Source organism: Anomaloglossus baeobatrachus, chromosome 2 (assembly GCF_048569485.1).
Source record: "Anomaloglossus baeobatrachus isolate aAnoBae1 chromosome 2, aAnoBae1.hap1, whole genome shotgun sequence".
Taxonomy (NCBI): Eukaryota; Metazoa; Chordata; class Amphibia; order Anura; family Aromobatidae; genus Anomaloglossus; species Anomaloglossus baeobatrachus.
In genome coordinates, this window is record NC_134354.1 from 133,308,030 (window position 1) to 133,320,982 (window position 12,953).

Here is a 12,953-nt window from a genome sequence, read left to right on the forward strand (position 1 = left end):
GAACGGTATGTGTGAAGAATTGGTTCCTTGATCCACCGCGCCAGGGTGGATTTGGAAGCTTGCGATCCCTTATGCTGACCAGCGACTAGGACAAAGAGCGCATCAGAACGGCGTAGAGACGCCGTGCGAGAAATGTAAATCCTGAGTGCTCTCACCAGGTCCAACAGATGTAAACCCTTTTCAAATTGGTGAACTGGATGCGGACACAAAGATGGCAAAGTGATATCCTGATTGAGATGAAAGGAAGAAACCACCTTGGGAGAAAACTCTGGAATTGGACGCAGTACTACCTTGTCTTGGTGAAACACCAGGAAGGGAGATTTGCAAGATAACGCCGCTAGCTCGGACACTCTTCGAAGAGACGTGACCGCCACAAGAAAAACTACCTTTTGTGAAAGCCGAGAAAGGGAAACCTCTTTCAAAGGCTCGAAAGGCGGCTTCTGGAGAGCAATGAGAACCTTGTTCAGATCCCAGGGATCCAATGGCCGTCTGTAAGGAGGAACGATATGAGAAACTCCTTGGAGAAACGTGCGTACTTTAGAAAGCCGTGCCAAGCGCTTCTGAAAGAATACGGATAGCGCGGAGACTTGACCCTTAAGAGAGCTAAGCGACAAACCTTTTTCCAACCCAGACTGCAGGAAGGAAAGAAAAATTGGCAATGCAAATGGCCAGGGAGAAAACCCTTGAGCCAAGCACCACGCTAAGAATATCTTCCACGTCCTGTGATAGATCTTAGCTGAGGATGGTTTTCTAGCCTGTCTCATTGTGGCAACAACTTCATGAGATAAACCTGAGGCCGCTAGGATCCAGGACTCAATGGCCACACAGTCAGGTTCAGGGCCGCAGAATTCAGATGGAAAAACGGCCCTTGAGACAGCAAATCTGGACGGTCTGGTAGTGTCCACGGTTGGCCTACCGTGAGATGCCACAGATCCGGGTACCACGACCTTCTTGGCCAATCTGGAGCGACGAGTATGGCTCGATGGCAGTCGGACCTGATTTTCCGGAGAACTCTGGGTAACAATGCTAGAGGTGGGAACACATAGGGGAGTCGGAATTGCGACCAATCCTGAACCAAGGCGTCTGCCGCCAGTGCTCGGTGATCGTGAGACCGTGCCATGAAAACTGGGACCTTGTTGTTGTGCCGTGACGCCATCAGATCGACGTCCGGCGTCCCCCAGCGGCAACAGATCTGCTGAAACACGTCCGGGTGAAGGGACCATTCTCCTGCGTCCATGCCCTGGCGACTGAGAAAGTCTGCTTCCCAGTTTTCCACGCCTGGGATGTGAACTGCGGATATGGTGGACGCTCTGCTTTCCACCCACGTCAAAATCCGCTGGACTTCTTGAAAAGCTTGGCGACTGCGTGTTCCCCCTTGGTGGTTGATGTACGCCACCGCCGTGGAATTGTCCGACTGAATCCGAATCTGCTTGCCTTCCAGCCATTGTTGGAAGGCTCGCAGGGCAAGATAGATTGCTCTGATTTCCAGAACATTGATCTGCAGGGTGGACTCTTCCTGAGTCCACGTCCCCTGAGCCCTGTGGTGGAGAAACACCGCTCCCCACCCTGATAGGCTCGCATCCGTCGTGACCACTGCCCAGGACGGGGGAAGGAACGACTTTCCCTGTGACAATGAGGTGGGGAGAAGCCACCAACGCAGAGAGTCCTTGGCAGTCTGAGAGAGGGAGACAGTCCTGTCGAGGGACGTCGATTTCCCATCCCATTGGCGTAGAATGTCCCATTGTAGAGGGCGCAGATGAAACTGCGCGAACGGGACTGCCTCCATTGCTGCTACCATCTTTCCTAGGAAATGCATGAGGCGCCTCAGTGAGTGCGACTGGCTCTGAAGGAGAGATTGCACTCCAGTCCGTAGCGAGCACTGCTTGTCCAGTGGAAGCTTCACTATCGCTGAGAGAGTATGAAACTCCATGCCAAGATAAGTCAGAGATTGGGTCGGGGTTAGATGAGACTTTGGAAAGTTGATAATCCACCCGAAACTCTGGAGAGTGTCTAGTGCCACCTTCAGACTGTGCTGGCATGCCTCTTGAGAGGGTGCCTTTATAAGCAGGTCGTCTAGATACGGGATGACCGAGTGACCCTGCGAGTGCAGAACAGCTACTACTGCTGCCATGACTTTGGTGAAGACCCGGGGGGCTGTTGCCAGACCGAAAGGTAACGCTACGAACTGCAGGTGTTCGTCGTGTATGACGAAGCGTAGGAAACGCTGATGCTCTGGTGCAATCGGCACGTGGAGATACGCATCTTTGATATCTATTGATGCTAGAAAATCTCCTTGAGACATTGAGGCTATGACGGAGCGTAGGGATTCCATCCGGAACCTCCTGACTTTTACGTGTCTGTTGAGCAACTTTAGATCCAGGACGGGTCGATACGATCCGTCCTTTTTTGGGACCACAAACAGATTGGAGTAAAAACCGTGACCTTGTTCCTGAAGAGGGACGGAGGTCACCACTCCTTCCGCCTTCAGAGCGGCCACCGCCTGTAACAGAGCATCGGCTCGGTCTGGTGGTGGAGAAGTTCTGAAGAAACGAGTTGGCGGACGAGAACTGAACTCTATCCTGTACCCGTGAGACAGAATATCCCTCACCCAACGGTCTTTGACGCGTGACAGCCAAATGTCGCCAAAGTGGGAAAGCCTCCCACCGACCGCGGGTGTGGGAATCGGAGACTGCAAGTCAGGAGGACGCCGTCTTGGCAACGGTTCCTCCGGCTGTCCTTTTTGGGCGTGACTGAGACCTCCAAGAATCTGAGCGTCTCTGGTCTTTTTGAGTCTTTTTTGACGAGGCGAATTGGGACCTGCCCGGTCCTCGAAAGGACCGATAACCAGACTGACCCTTCCTCTGTTGGGGTTTGTTTTGTCTGTGTTGCGGTAAGGATGAGTCCTTACCGTTGGAGTGTTTGATGATTTCATCCAAACGCTCTCCAAACAATCGGTCACGAGAAAAAGGCAAATTGGTTAAGCACTTCTTGGAATGAGAATCTGCTTTCCAATGTCTCAACCACAGGGCCCTACGCAAAACAACGGAGTTGGCTGACGCCACTGCCGTGCGGCTTGTAGCGTCAAGAACAGCATTAATCGCGTACGACGCGAATGCCGCCATTTGCGAGGTCAATGGTGCTACCTGCGGGGCAAATGCACGTGTGACTGAGTCGACTTGCGCAAGCCCGGCTGAGATAGCTTGGAGTGCCCATACGGCCGCAAAAGATGGCGCTAACGACGCTCCAATCGCTTCATAGATGGATTTCAGCCAGAGCTCCATCTGCCTGTCAGTGGCATCTTTAAGTGCCGCTCCATCTTCAACTGCAACCAAGGATCTAGCTGCAAGCCTGGAAATTGGAGGATCCACTTTTGGACACTGGGTCCAACCCTTGACCACCTCAGGGGGAAAAGGATAGCGTGTATCTTTAAGCCGTTTAGAAAAACGCCTTTCAGGATAAGCGTGGGGTTTCTGGATTGCGTCTCTAAAGTCAGCGTGGTCCAGAAAAGTGCTTAATGTACGCTTAGGGTATCTGAAATGGATTCTCTCGTGCTGCGAAGCTGACTCCTCTACAAGAGGAGCTGGTGGGGAAATATTTAACATCTTATTGATGTTAAATATAAGATCATTAACTATGGCGTCACCATCTGGTGTATCTAGATTGAGAGCGGTCCCAGGATCAGAATCCTGATCAGTTACGTCCGCCTCATCACCCATAGATTCATCTCGCTGGGATCCTGACCATTGAGATGAATGTGAAGGCCCGTCATAGCGAGCCCGCTTAGGCTGCCCGGGGCCATCGTCCGAGTCAGAGTCTTCACCCTGAGGTGTATGTGCCCGTCCCGGAGCTTGGAGGTAATTCAGCTGAGGGGGACCAGGGGGCAATGATTGCACAGTGTCCGTGGCCTGAAGTACAGGCCTAGCTCGCAATGTGTCAAGAATTTGTGACATAGTGAGAGACATTCTGTCAGCAAAAGCTGCAAACTCAGTTCCTGTCACCTGGACAGTATTCACAGGTGGTACACCCTGGGTCACGTCCAGCAGAGGTAAGCGCCGCAGGGGCCGAGCACTGCACACAATGGGGGTCCGTGGAGCCTGCCGGTAGAAAAGTCCCACATGCGGTGCAGGAAGCATATAATGTCTGTGCCTTGGCACCCTTGCGTTTTACGGACGACATGCTGCTGGCTCTCTGCAATGTGAGAGAGTCTATAGCCAAAGGGCGACCAGCGCTATGCAATACAAAGTATTTGTAGAAACTAAGAATACTACTGGCACAAGAGGGGGTGAGCCCTGAGGGCTGCTTACCGCCCGCTGAATAGCGGGTAAGAGGCGCAGAATTCCTTGTCTGGGTCTCCCCGGCTCCCCTCTGCAGCTCAGCGTGTCAGCAGGAATGGCTGCCGGCGTCTGTGGAGAGGGGCGGTCCGTGGGAGTTCCTAAACAAAAGTGCGGGAAACAGTGTCCCCTCTGTGCCGATTGTGAGGGCTGGAGTATGTAAAAACGACTCCAGCCCTCGGCGCTGATGCACTGACCAGCGTCCCGCCCCTCTCCTGACTGGCAGGTCTGGGGGCGGGAACGAACGGAAGCAGGCCGCAAAAGCCGGGGACTCGAGTTATCAGCGCGGCCGCCGTAAAAGCGCGGCCCGCGCTGAAGTCCCCGGCGCACCACAAGTGCCAGCCGCGCCGCAGTCCCAGCGGCCGGCGCGACCGATTCCCAGAAGTGTGCCTGCTTCAGCGAAGCTGAATGAGGCCATGGCACAAGCGCCGCAGCGCTGATGTCCCCGGCGCACTACAACACCCAGCATGCTGCGGTGTGAGCGCCAAATGCACGGGGACACAGAGTACCTTGAGGAAGCAGGGCCATGTCCCTGATGTACTCCGCTCCATCCAGCATCTTCTCCAGGGGCTGTAGATGGAGCACGGTCTCAGTGCCTGGAGACCAGTAAATCCCACTTCACCCAGAGCCCTGTAAAAAGGGATGGGGAAGGAATCAGCATGTGGGCTCCTGCCGCCGTACCCGCAATGGGTACCTCAACCTTACAAACACCTCCGACATACAGTGGGGTGAGAAGGGAGCATGCTGGGAGCCCTGTATGGGCCCTCTTTTCTTCCATCCGACATAGTCAGCAGCTGCTGCTGACTAAAAACAATGGAGCTATGCGTGCGTGTCTGACCTCCTGCGCACAAAGCTAAAACTGAGGAATCCGTACTCCTACGGGAGGGTGTATAGCCAGAAGGGGAGGGGCCTTACACTTTTAAGTGTAGTTCTTTGTGCGGCCTCCAGAGGCAGTAGCTATACACCCACTGTCACTACTGTCTGGGTCTCCCAATTAGGAGCGAAAAAGAAATAAATAAATAATTAAAAAAAAACGACGTGAGGTCCCCCCATTTTTTGTAGCCAGCTAGGGTAAAGCAGACGGCTGCAGCCTGCAGACCACCGCTGGCAGCTTCACCTTGGCTGATAATCCAAAACAGTGGGCACCCCACGCTGTTATTTTAAATTATAAATTATATAAATAATTTAAAACAAAAAACGTGGGGTCCCCCCCATATTGGATCACCAGCCAAGGTAAAGCGGACAGCTGGGGTCTGATATTCTCAGACTAGGGAGGTCCACTGTTATTGGACACTCCCCAGCCTAAAAATAGCAGGCCGCAGCCGCCCCAGGAGTGGCGCATCCATTAGACGTGCCAATCCTGGCGCTTTGCCCCAGCTCATCCCGCGCCCTGGTGCGTTGGCAAACGGGGTAATATATGGGGTTGATGCCAGATGTGTAATGTCACCTGGCATCAAGCCCTGGGGTTGGTGAGGTCAGGCGTCTATCAGATACCCGACATCACCAACCCAGTCAGTAATAATTAAAAAATAGACAACAAAAAAAGTTTTATTTGAAAAAACACTCCCCAAAACATTCCCTCTTTAACCAATTTATTGAAAAGAGCACAATCAATTCCACGTCCGGCGTAATCCAATAAGGGGGGGAGGGGCACGGCGATCCATACCATAGTCGCTGTCCCAGTCAATGAAAAACAGAATGTTCCCCATTGGCTGGGAGAGCAATGCAGTGACCTGAGCTATCATCAATAGGTCAGCTCAGGTCACTGCAGGGGATGACGAGCGCTGCCATCAGGAGCATAGATGAGATCATTACCTTCTGTGATCATCTCCTGTACTGCTGACGTCAGCGCTGTCACTGACTTATCGCGAGAGCCCGTGACGTCACCGCTAGTGACAGTCTCGGGCCGCTCGCGAGACGGGCATAGACAGCAGTGACCGCGGTGACGTCAGGAGGCAGGAGATCGTCACAGCAGGTAATGATCTCACCTCCTGACAGCAGCGATCGTCATCCCCGCGGCTCCCAGCACTGCAGGATGTCAGTGTCTGCCTGCGCTGCCGCGTGACAGGCTGCTGACACTGCGGGCAGACACTGACACCCTGCAGTGCAGGCAGCCGCGAGGCCGGAGCAGGACACACACTGCACGGGCACCTGGAGGTCGCACGGAAGTGCTTCTGTGCGGCGTCCAGGGAGTGCGACGTGTGTTTACTCTGCTCCTCTTCCTGGCATAATGACATCGCTTCCTGCAAAACCGCAGGCAGCGATGGGCATTACCGCAGGTAAATCGCGGCTATTCCGGTGTTATACCGCACATCATTGCTACCTGCGGAATACCCCCGGAATACCGCAGGTACCTGCGGAAATTAATGGACATGCACATTTTCTCAAGAAAGTTTCTCGAGAAAATTTTCTCAAGAAATTTTCTTGAGAAAAATCCGCACAGTGCGCACAACTATTTTTTTTTCTCATTGAATTTCATGGGAAATGTCTGCACAAAGATTGCAGACATTTCTCAAGAACTTTCCGGGGCAAATCCGCGGGTAAATCCGCGGGAAAAACGGTCTAGTGCGCACATAGCCTAAAGCTTTTGCCAACTAATCACACCCTATCTGTAATGGAGTGGAGTGGTCATACTGACAAACATGAATGTTGGTTCATACAGCACACAACTGCCTTTAGACCTGCTCCTATTTATTTATCTGTAGTATCCAACTTAGAATTTGGAACAAGCTATACGGACTAAAGCTACTATCAGATGAGCTTTTTAAGAGCGGCCCATTAGAGACTTCGTGTTACAGAACCACGGCCTGCGGACAGTTATTCTACAACCAGTAGGAGTGCTGCATCCGCTCCTAAGAACATATTCAATGGGGCAAGGGGTAATGAATACAATTTCATGAACTCTTTGGGGTCTCTGACAGACCTCAATGTCTTCAGAAAGTGTGACTAGACCTAACGTTTATTTTTTTTTATGGATTTGGAATACATTTTTCCTTTTCAATATACTCTTTAAGTGGATGCTGGTAAGACTTTCTTTTTTCCCCCCATGATTCCTGGTGGCCAGCCCAGGTTTTCCGTGCACCACATCCAACATCAAGCTTAGCAACTGGTGAGCAGATCGTTTCTTTGTTTTTTTTTTTATACTTGACAATGTATGCTATAAAATTATGCTGTCCAGATGGGGGCGGGAAGGGGGATTAAGCTTAAATTTACTGGGGCTCACTCGCTCTTTGTAGTATACTCCATGTTGTCTTCCCCCACTAACCAACCGCTTCCACCCTATATACTACAATGGGAAAGGGATCTTGACATCAGCCTTACTCCGGGGCAAAGGGACCGCATTTTTTCTCTTGCACACAGCTCCTCTATTAGCTCCAGGTTCCAAGAGGCCAGCTACAAATTATTGTCCAGATGGTACAGGGTGCCCTGTAGGATCCATGCTATATTCCCCTCGGCAGATCCTGCCTGCTGGAGATGCGGTAGAGAGGAGGGTACGCTCTTCCATGTGTTCTGGGAATGTGAGGCGATCCGGCCCTTTTGGACAGAAGTTTCTGATATCATCTGCCAAGTCACGGGAGACACCAAGGAGATGGGTCCTGCCCTTCTCCTGCTACATCACGGCGAGACTTCCCTAAAAACGTACAAAAATTCATTGAAAAAATTTCTCATTATGGCAGCCAGAGCGTGTATCCCAGAAAGGTGGAAAAGTCTTCTTCCACCAACTGTATCACAATGGATTTCCAAGGTCAATGACCTTATGTACATGGAGGACCTCACCTCCTCTCTACATGACACTTACATGAAATTCTGGGCAACTTGGAAAGAGTGGATAGATTTCCAACAAACAGACGTATCGGCTTAAGTTGAGAGGTGAATTGGGGACAAACACCCCCTCCCCTCTTCCAAATATCTTACCTTTTTTTTCCCCCTCTTCTCCTATCACTTAACTAACACTGCCTACTCTGTTTCTTTATTCTGTCCTCGCAAGCTACTTCTTCTGTCTTTCTGCCTTTCTGTTTCGTCTTTTCATCTCTTCGATCTATAAAATCTTATAAATAAAAATAAATTGTGGAATTTTTCATATTCTTGGAAATCAAGACAGATCATACGTCTGAGCGGCCTTTATGAGAATGTAATGCATTTGTTATACCTGTCTTGTTTGTTGTCTTTTATGAGTGCAAATGGATCGTTAGATCCGAGAATTTTGTGCCTTAGGCTAAGTTCACATTTCCGTTGTTTTGCATCAGTCACAATACGTCGCCTAGAGGAATTACGGTATCCTGCAAAATATTTTGCAGGAATCCTGTTTTTCCCCATAGACTTCTATTAGTGACGGATTGCGACTGATGATGCTGCGCTGTTGCATCCGCTGCGTCGCGGTCAGTTTTTTAACTGACCGCTGGGCGGGAGCAACGCAGCCTGTAACGTTTTTTTTTGAGCAGCGCGATCAGTAGGATTTTGCTGCGCATGCTCTCTCTGGCTCCCTGCACCCGTAACCAGGATACACATCGGGTAACCAAGCAAGGTGCTTTGGTTAGTTACCCGACATTTACAGTGGTTACGGGTGCAGGGAGCCCGCGCTAAGCGGTGTATGCTGGTGTCCAAGATAAATATCAGGTAACCAAGCAAAAAGTGCTTTGCTTTTGGTTACCCGATATTTACCCTGGATACGTGTGCAAGGAGGCCGACACTTCCCCACTCAGCTCTGCCCCCTCCCGCACTCCGCATGTGTACACTCACACACACACACTCACTTGTCCCCAGCCCTGCAGTCCCCGCGGCACTGACGTCCTCAGCTCCACGGCCCCACTGGGCTCCGCCCCCTCGTGCTCCGCCCCTCCCGCACTCCGCATGTACACACACATGTAGACACACATTCACCTGTCCCCAGCCATGCAGACCGCGGCACTGATGTCCTCAGCTCCGCCCCTTGAACTCCGCCCCTTGAACTCCGCCCCCCGCACACAACGGAGTCCGACAATGAAATTCTTTTGTCATCCGTTGTCATCCGTTTTACAACGCATCAGTCACATGCGTCAAGCAACGCATGTGACTGATGCAAAACAACGGAAATGTAAACTTAGCCTTATGATTCCTTGTTAAATAAAGAATTAAAAAAAAAAAATTACTGGGGCTTAGATGTTAGTGGACTATCTATAAAATGTTTAATAAAAATAATTTGATTAAAAAAAAAAAAATTGTGTGCAGGGGGCTGGGACTTATCACTCACAACCTCTTAATTTGAAAAGGGAAAAATATAAGTAGAGATTTAACATCTTTGCCAAGAATGAGAGCTTTCAAGTCCTTATTTATGGACAGTCTGCCACATTTGTGTAGCCAACTTTCAAGATGATCAGGTGTAATAGTGAAAGAAAGAAAAAAATCCCAAAACGCTGGGGGTTAATTGAGGTCATGAAAGTGAAACGCGTTTCATACATATTAAGTACCATGAGTTGCTGAGGATTCCTTTCATGCCGCCGTAGTTTGGATTTCCATACTTCATATAATATTGGCTTCTTCGTGCTGCTCCCAGCTCTTTCTTGTCATCTAATAAACCAAACAGAGTAATAATTAGAAATTTGTACAAATCAAATGAAAAATTATCTTTTATGCAGGTTCTGGGCTAGTAAAACATCACACAGTTAGATAAAACATACAGTGGCTGTTCTGCCCCTTCAAAAACTACTTTTCTAAATGTTGGAAAATCATCTACATTTGATATTGTAATAACAGTTAATGAGAAAAATAGAGTGGAAATAATTGGGGTGGGCCTGGATAGAGCTGGACACCAGCAATCTGATATCGATGTCCTATCAATATTCTGAGCCCAGGAAACTTCTAAAAAGAACACCAGCTAAACTTTTAATAAAAGATAGGTTTATCAGTTATTCTATACCTTACTTGTACAGAAAACACTGCCCAGGTGCTACCCCAATATAATGGAGAAAATCCCTTATTAACACGCAGGACTATGCTTCTGTTATCAATCCCAATTTCCAGAATGCAAAGTTTGGAGAAAGCAAGGCACTTGTATTCCGAGTACCTTTGGTAGCAAATCTCATAACTAGCTGATTCCCCTTGAATGTTTTCATGGACAGCCGAGGATCATTTCTCATTAGGGAGTCTTGCTCTGCCTGAGAGAGTGTATCCATCTGTATAGAAAGAAAAAAGTAACCTGCTTATCCACAGTATTCCCACAAAGAAGGGAATTTTGTTTACTTACCGTAAATTCCTTTTCTTCTAGCTCCTATTGGGAGACCCAGACAATTGGGTGTATAGCTTCTGCTTCCGGAGGCCACACAAAGTATTACACTTTAAAAAGTGTAACCCCTCCCCTCTGCCTATACACCCTCCCGTGGACCACGGGCTCCTCAGTTTTGGTGCAAAAGCAGGAAGGAGGAAACTTATAAATTGGTCTAAGGTAAATTCAATCCGAAGGATGTTCGGAGAACTGACGACACTAACCAAAAAGAACAGCCAGCCCAAAGGGCACAGGGGCGGGTGCTGGGTCTCCCAATAGGAGCTAGAAGAAAAGGAATTTACGGTAAGTAAACAAAATTCCCTTCTTCTTTGTCGCTCCATTGGGAGACCCAGACAATTGGGACGTCCAAAAGCAGTCCCTAGGTGGGTAAAAGAATACCTCAATAAAAAAGAGCCGAAAGCGGCCCCTTCTTACAGGTGGACAACCGCCGTCTGAAGGACTCGCCTACCTAGACTAGCGTCTGCCGAAGCATAGGTATGCACTTGATAGTGCTTCGTGAAAGTGTGCAGACTAGACCACGTAGCTGCCTGACACACCTGCTGAACCGTCGCCCGGTGCCGCAATGCCCGGGACGCACCTACAGCTCTGGTAGAATGGCCTTTCAGCCCTGAAGGGAGCGGAAGCCCAGAAGAACGGTAGGCCTCGAGAATCGGTTCCTTGATCCACCGAGCCAAGGTTGACTTGGAGGCCTGAGAGTCCATACGCTGGCCAGCGACCAGGACAAAAAACGCATCTGAACGGCGCAGGGGCGCCGTGCGAGACACGTAGAACCGGAGTGCTCTCACTAGATCCAAAGAGTGCAAAACCTTTTCACACTGGTGAATTGGATTAGGGCAACAGGAAGGCAAGGAGATATCCTTATTTAGATGAAAAGGAGATACCACCTTAGAGAGAAATTCCGGGACAGGACGAAGAACCACCTTATCCTGGTGGAAAACCAGGAAGGGAGCCTTGCCTGACAGCGCTGCCAGCTCAGACACTCTCTGAAGTGATGTGACTGCCACCAGGAAGGCCACCTTCTACGAAAAACGGGAGAGAGAGACCTCCCGCAGCAGCCAAAAGGCGGCTTTTGAAGAGCCGTCAGGACTCTGCTAAGATCCCAGGGTTCCAACGGACGTTTGTAAGGTGGGACCATGTGGCAGACCCCCTGCAGGAACGTGCGGACCTGCGGAAGCCTGGCTAGACGCTTTTGAAAGAAAAAACACGGAGAGCGTGGATACTTGGCCCTAGAGAGAGAGCAGAGGGACAAACCCTTGTCCATTCCAAATTGTAGGAATGAAAGGAATGTGGGTAAGGCAAACGGCCATGGAGGAAGCTGTTATCAGCGCACCAGGATAGAAAGCCTTGCCAAGACCTGTAATAGATCTTGGCGGACGTTGACTTCCTGGCTTGTCTCATGGTGGCAATGACATCCTGAGATAACCCTGAAGACTCTAGGAGTCAAGGACCAATGGCCACCTGGTCAAGTTGAGGGCCACAGAATTCAGATGGAAAAAACGGCCCTTGTGACAGCAAGTCTGAGCGGTCTGGAAGTGCCCACGGTTGACCCACCGTGAGATGCCACAGATCCGGATACCACGACCGTCTCGGCCAGTCTGGAGCGACGAGAATGGCGCGACGGCAGTCGGACCTGATCCTGCGTAGTACCCTGGGCAGCATCGCCAGAGGGGGAAACACATAAGGCAGTCGAAATTGCGACAAATCCTGGACTAAAGCGTCCGCTGCCAGAGGTCTGTGATCCTGAGACCGTGCCATGAAAGCCGGGACCTTGAGAGATCGAAGTCCTGCGTTCCCCAGCGGCGATGGATCTCTCGAAACACTTCTGGGTGCAGAGACCATTCCCCCGCGTTCATGCGCTGGCGACTGAAAAAATCTGCTTCCCAGTTTTCTACGCCCGGGATGTGAACTGCGGAGATGGTGGAGCCTGTGGTTTCCACCCACTGCAGAATCCGCCGGACTTCCTGGAAGGCTTGACGACTGCGAGTGCCGCCTTAGTTCGCGAACGGCACTGCCTCCATAGCTGCAGCCATCTTCCCCAGGAAGTGCATGAGGCGCCTTAAGGGGTGTGACTGACTCCGAAGAAGTGATTGCACACCCGCCTGCAGAGAAAGCTATTTGTCCCTGGAGAGTCGCCAGAGCGACGGCAAGGCTTTGTTGACACGCCACCTGAGAAGGGGCCCAGAGGTTCTGAAGAAACGAGCCGCAGGACGAGAACTGAACTCTATCCTGTAACCATGAGACAGAATGTCTCTCACCCATCGGTCTTGAACTTGTGGACACCAGGCGCCGCCAAAGCGGGAGAGCCTGCCACCGACCGAGGATGCGGCTAGGGGAGGCCGAGAGTCATGAGGAGTCCGTTT

General features: G+C 50.7%; 1 protein-coding gene across 2 annotated transcripts in view; it reads right to left on the reverse strand.

Annotated features, from left to right (window-relative positions):
• The window catches only part of NCBP3 (nuclear cap binding subunit 3), a 94,476-nt gene that overhangs the window by 16,780 nt on the left and 64,743 nt on the right, over positions 1-12,953 (reverse strand). For both annotated transcript variants that reach the window (XM_075335352.1, XM_075335351.1), the window contains exons 7-8: positions 10,375-10,483; positions 9,779-9,878 (exon numbers count right to left, since the gene is read on the reverse strand). In XM_075335352.1, coding sequence (XP_075191467.1) covers positions 9,779-9,878; positions 10,375-10,483 — 209 coding nt within the window. The remainder of the gene's footprint in view (positions 1-9,778; positions 9,879-10,374; positions 10,484-12,953) is intronic.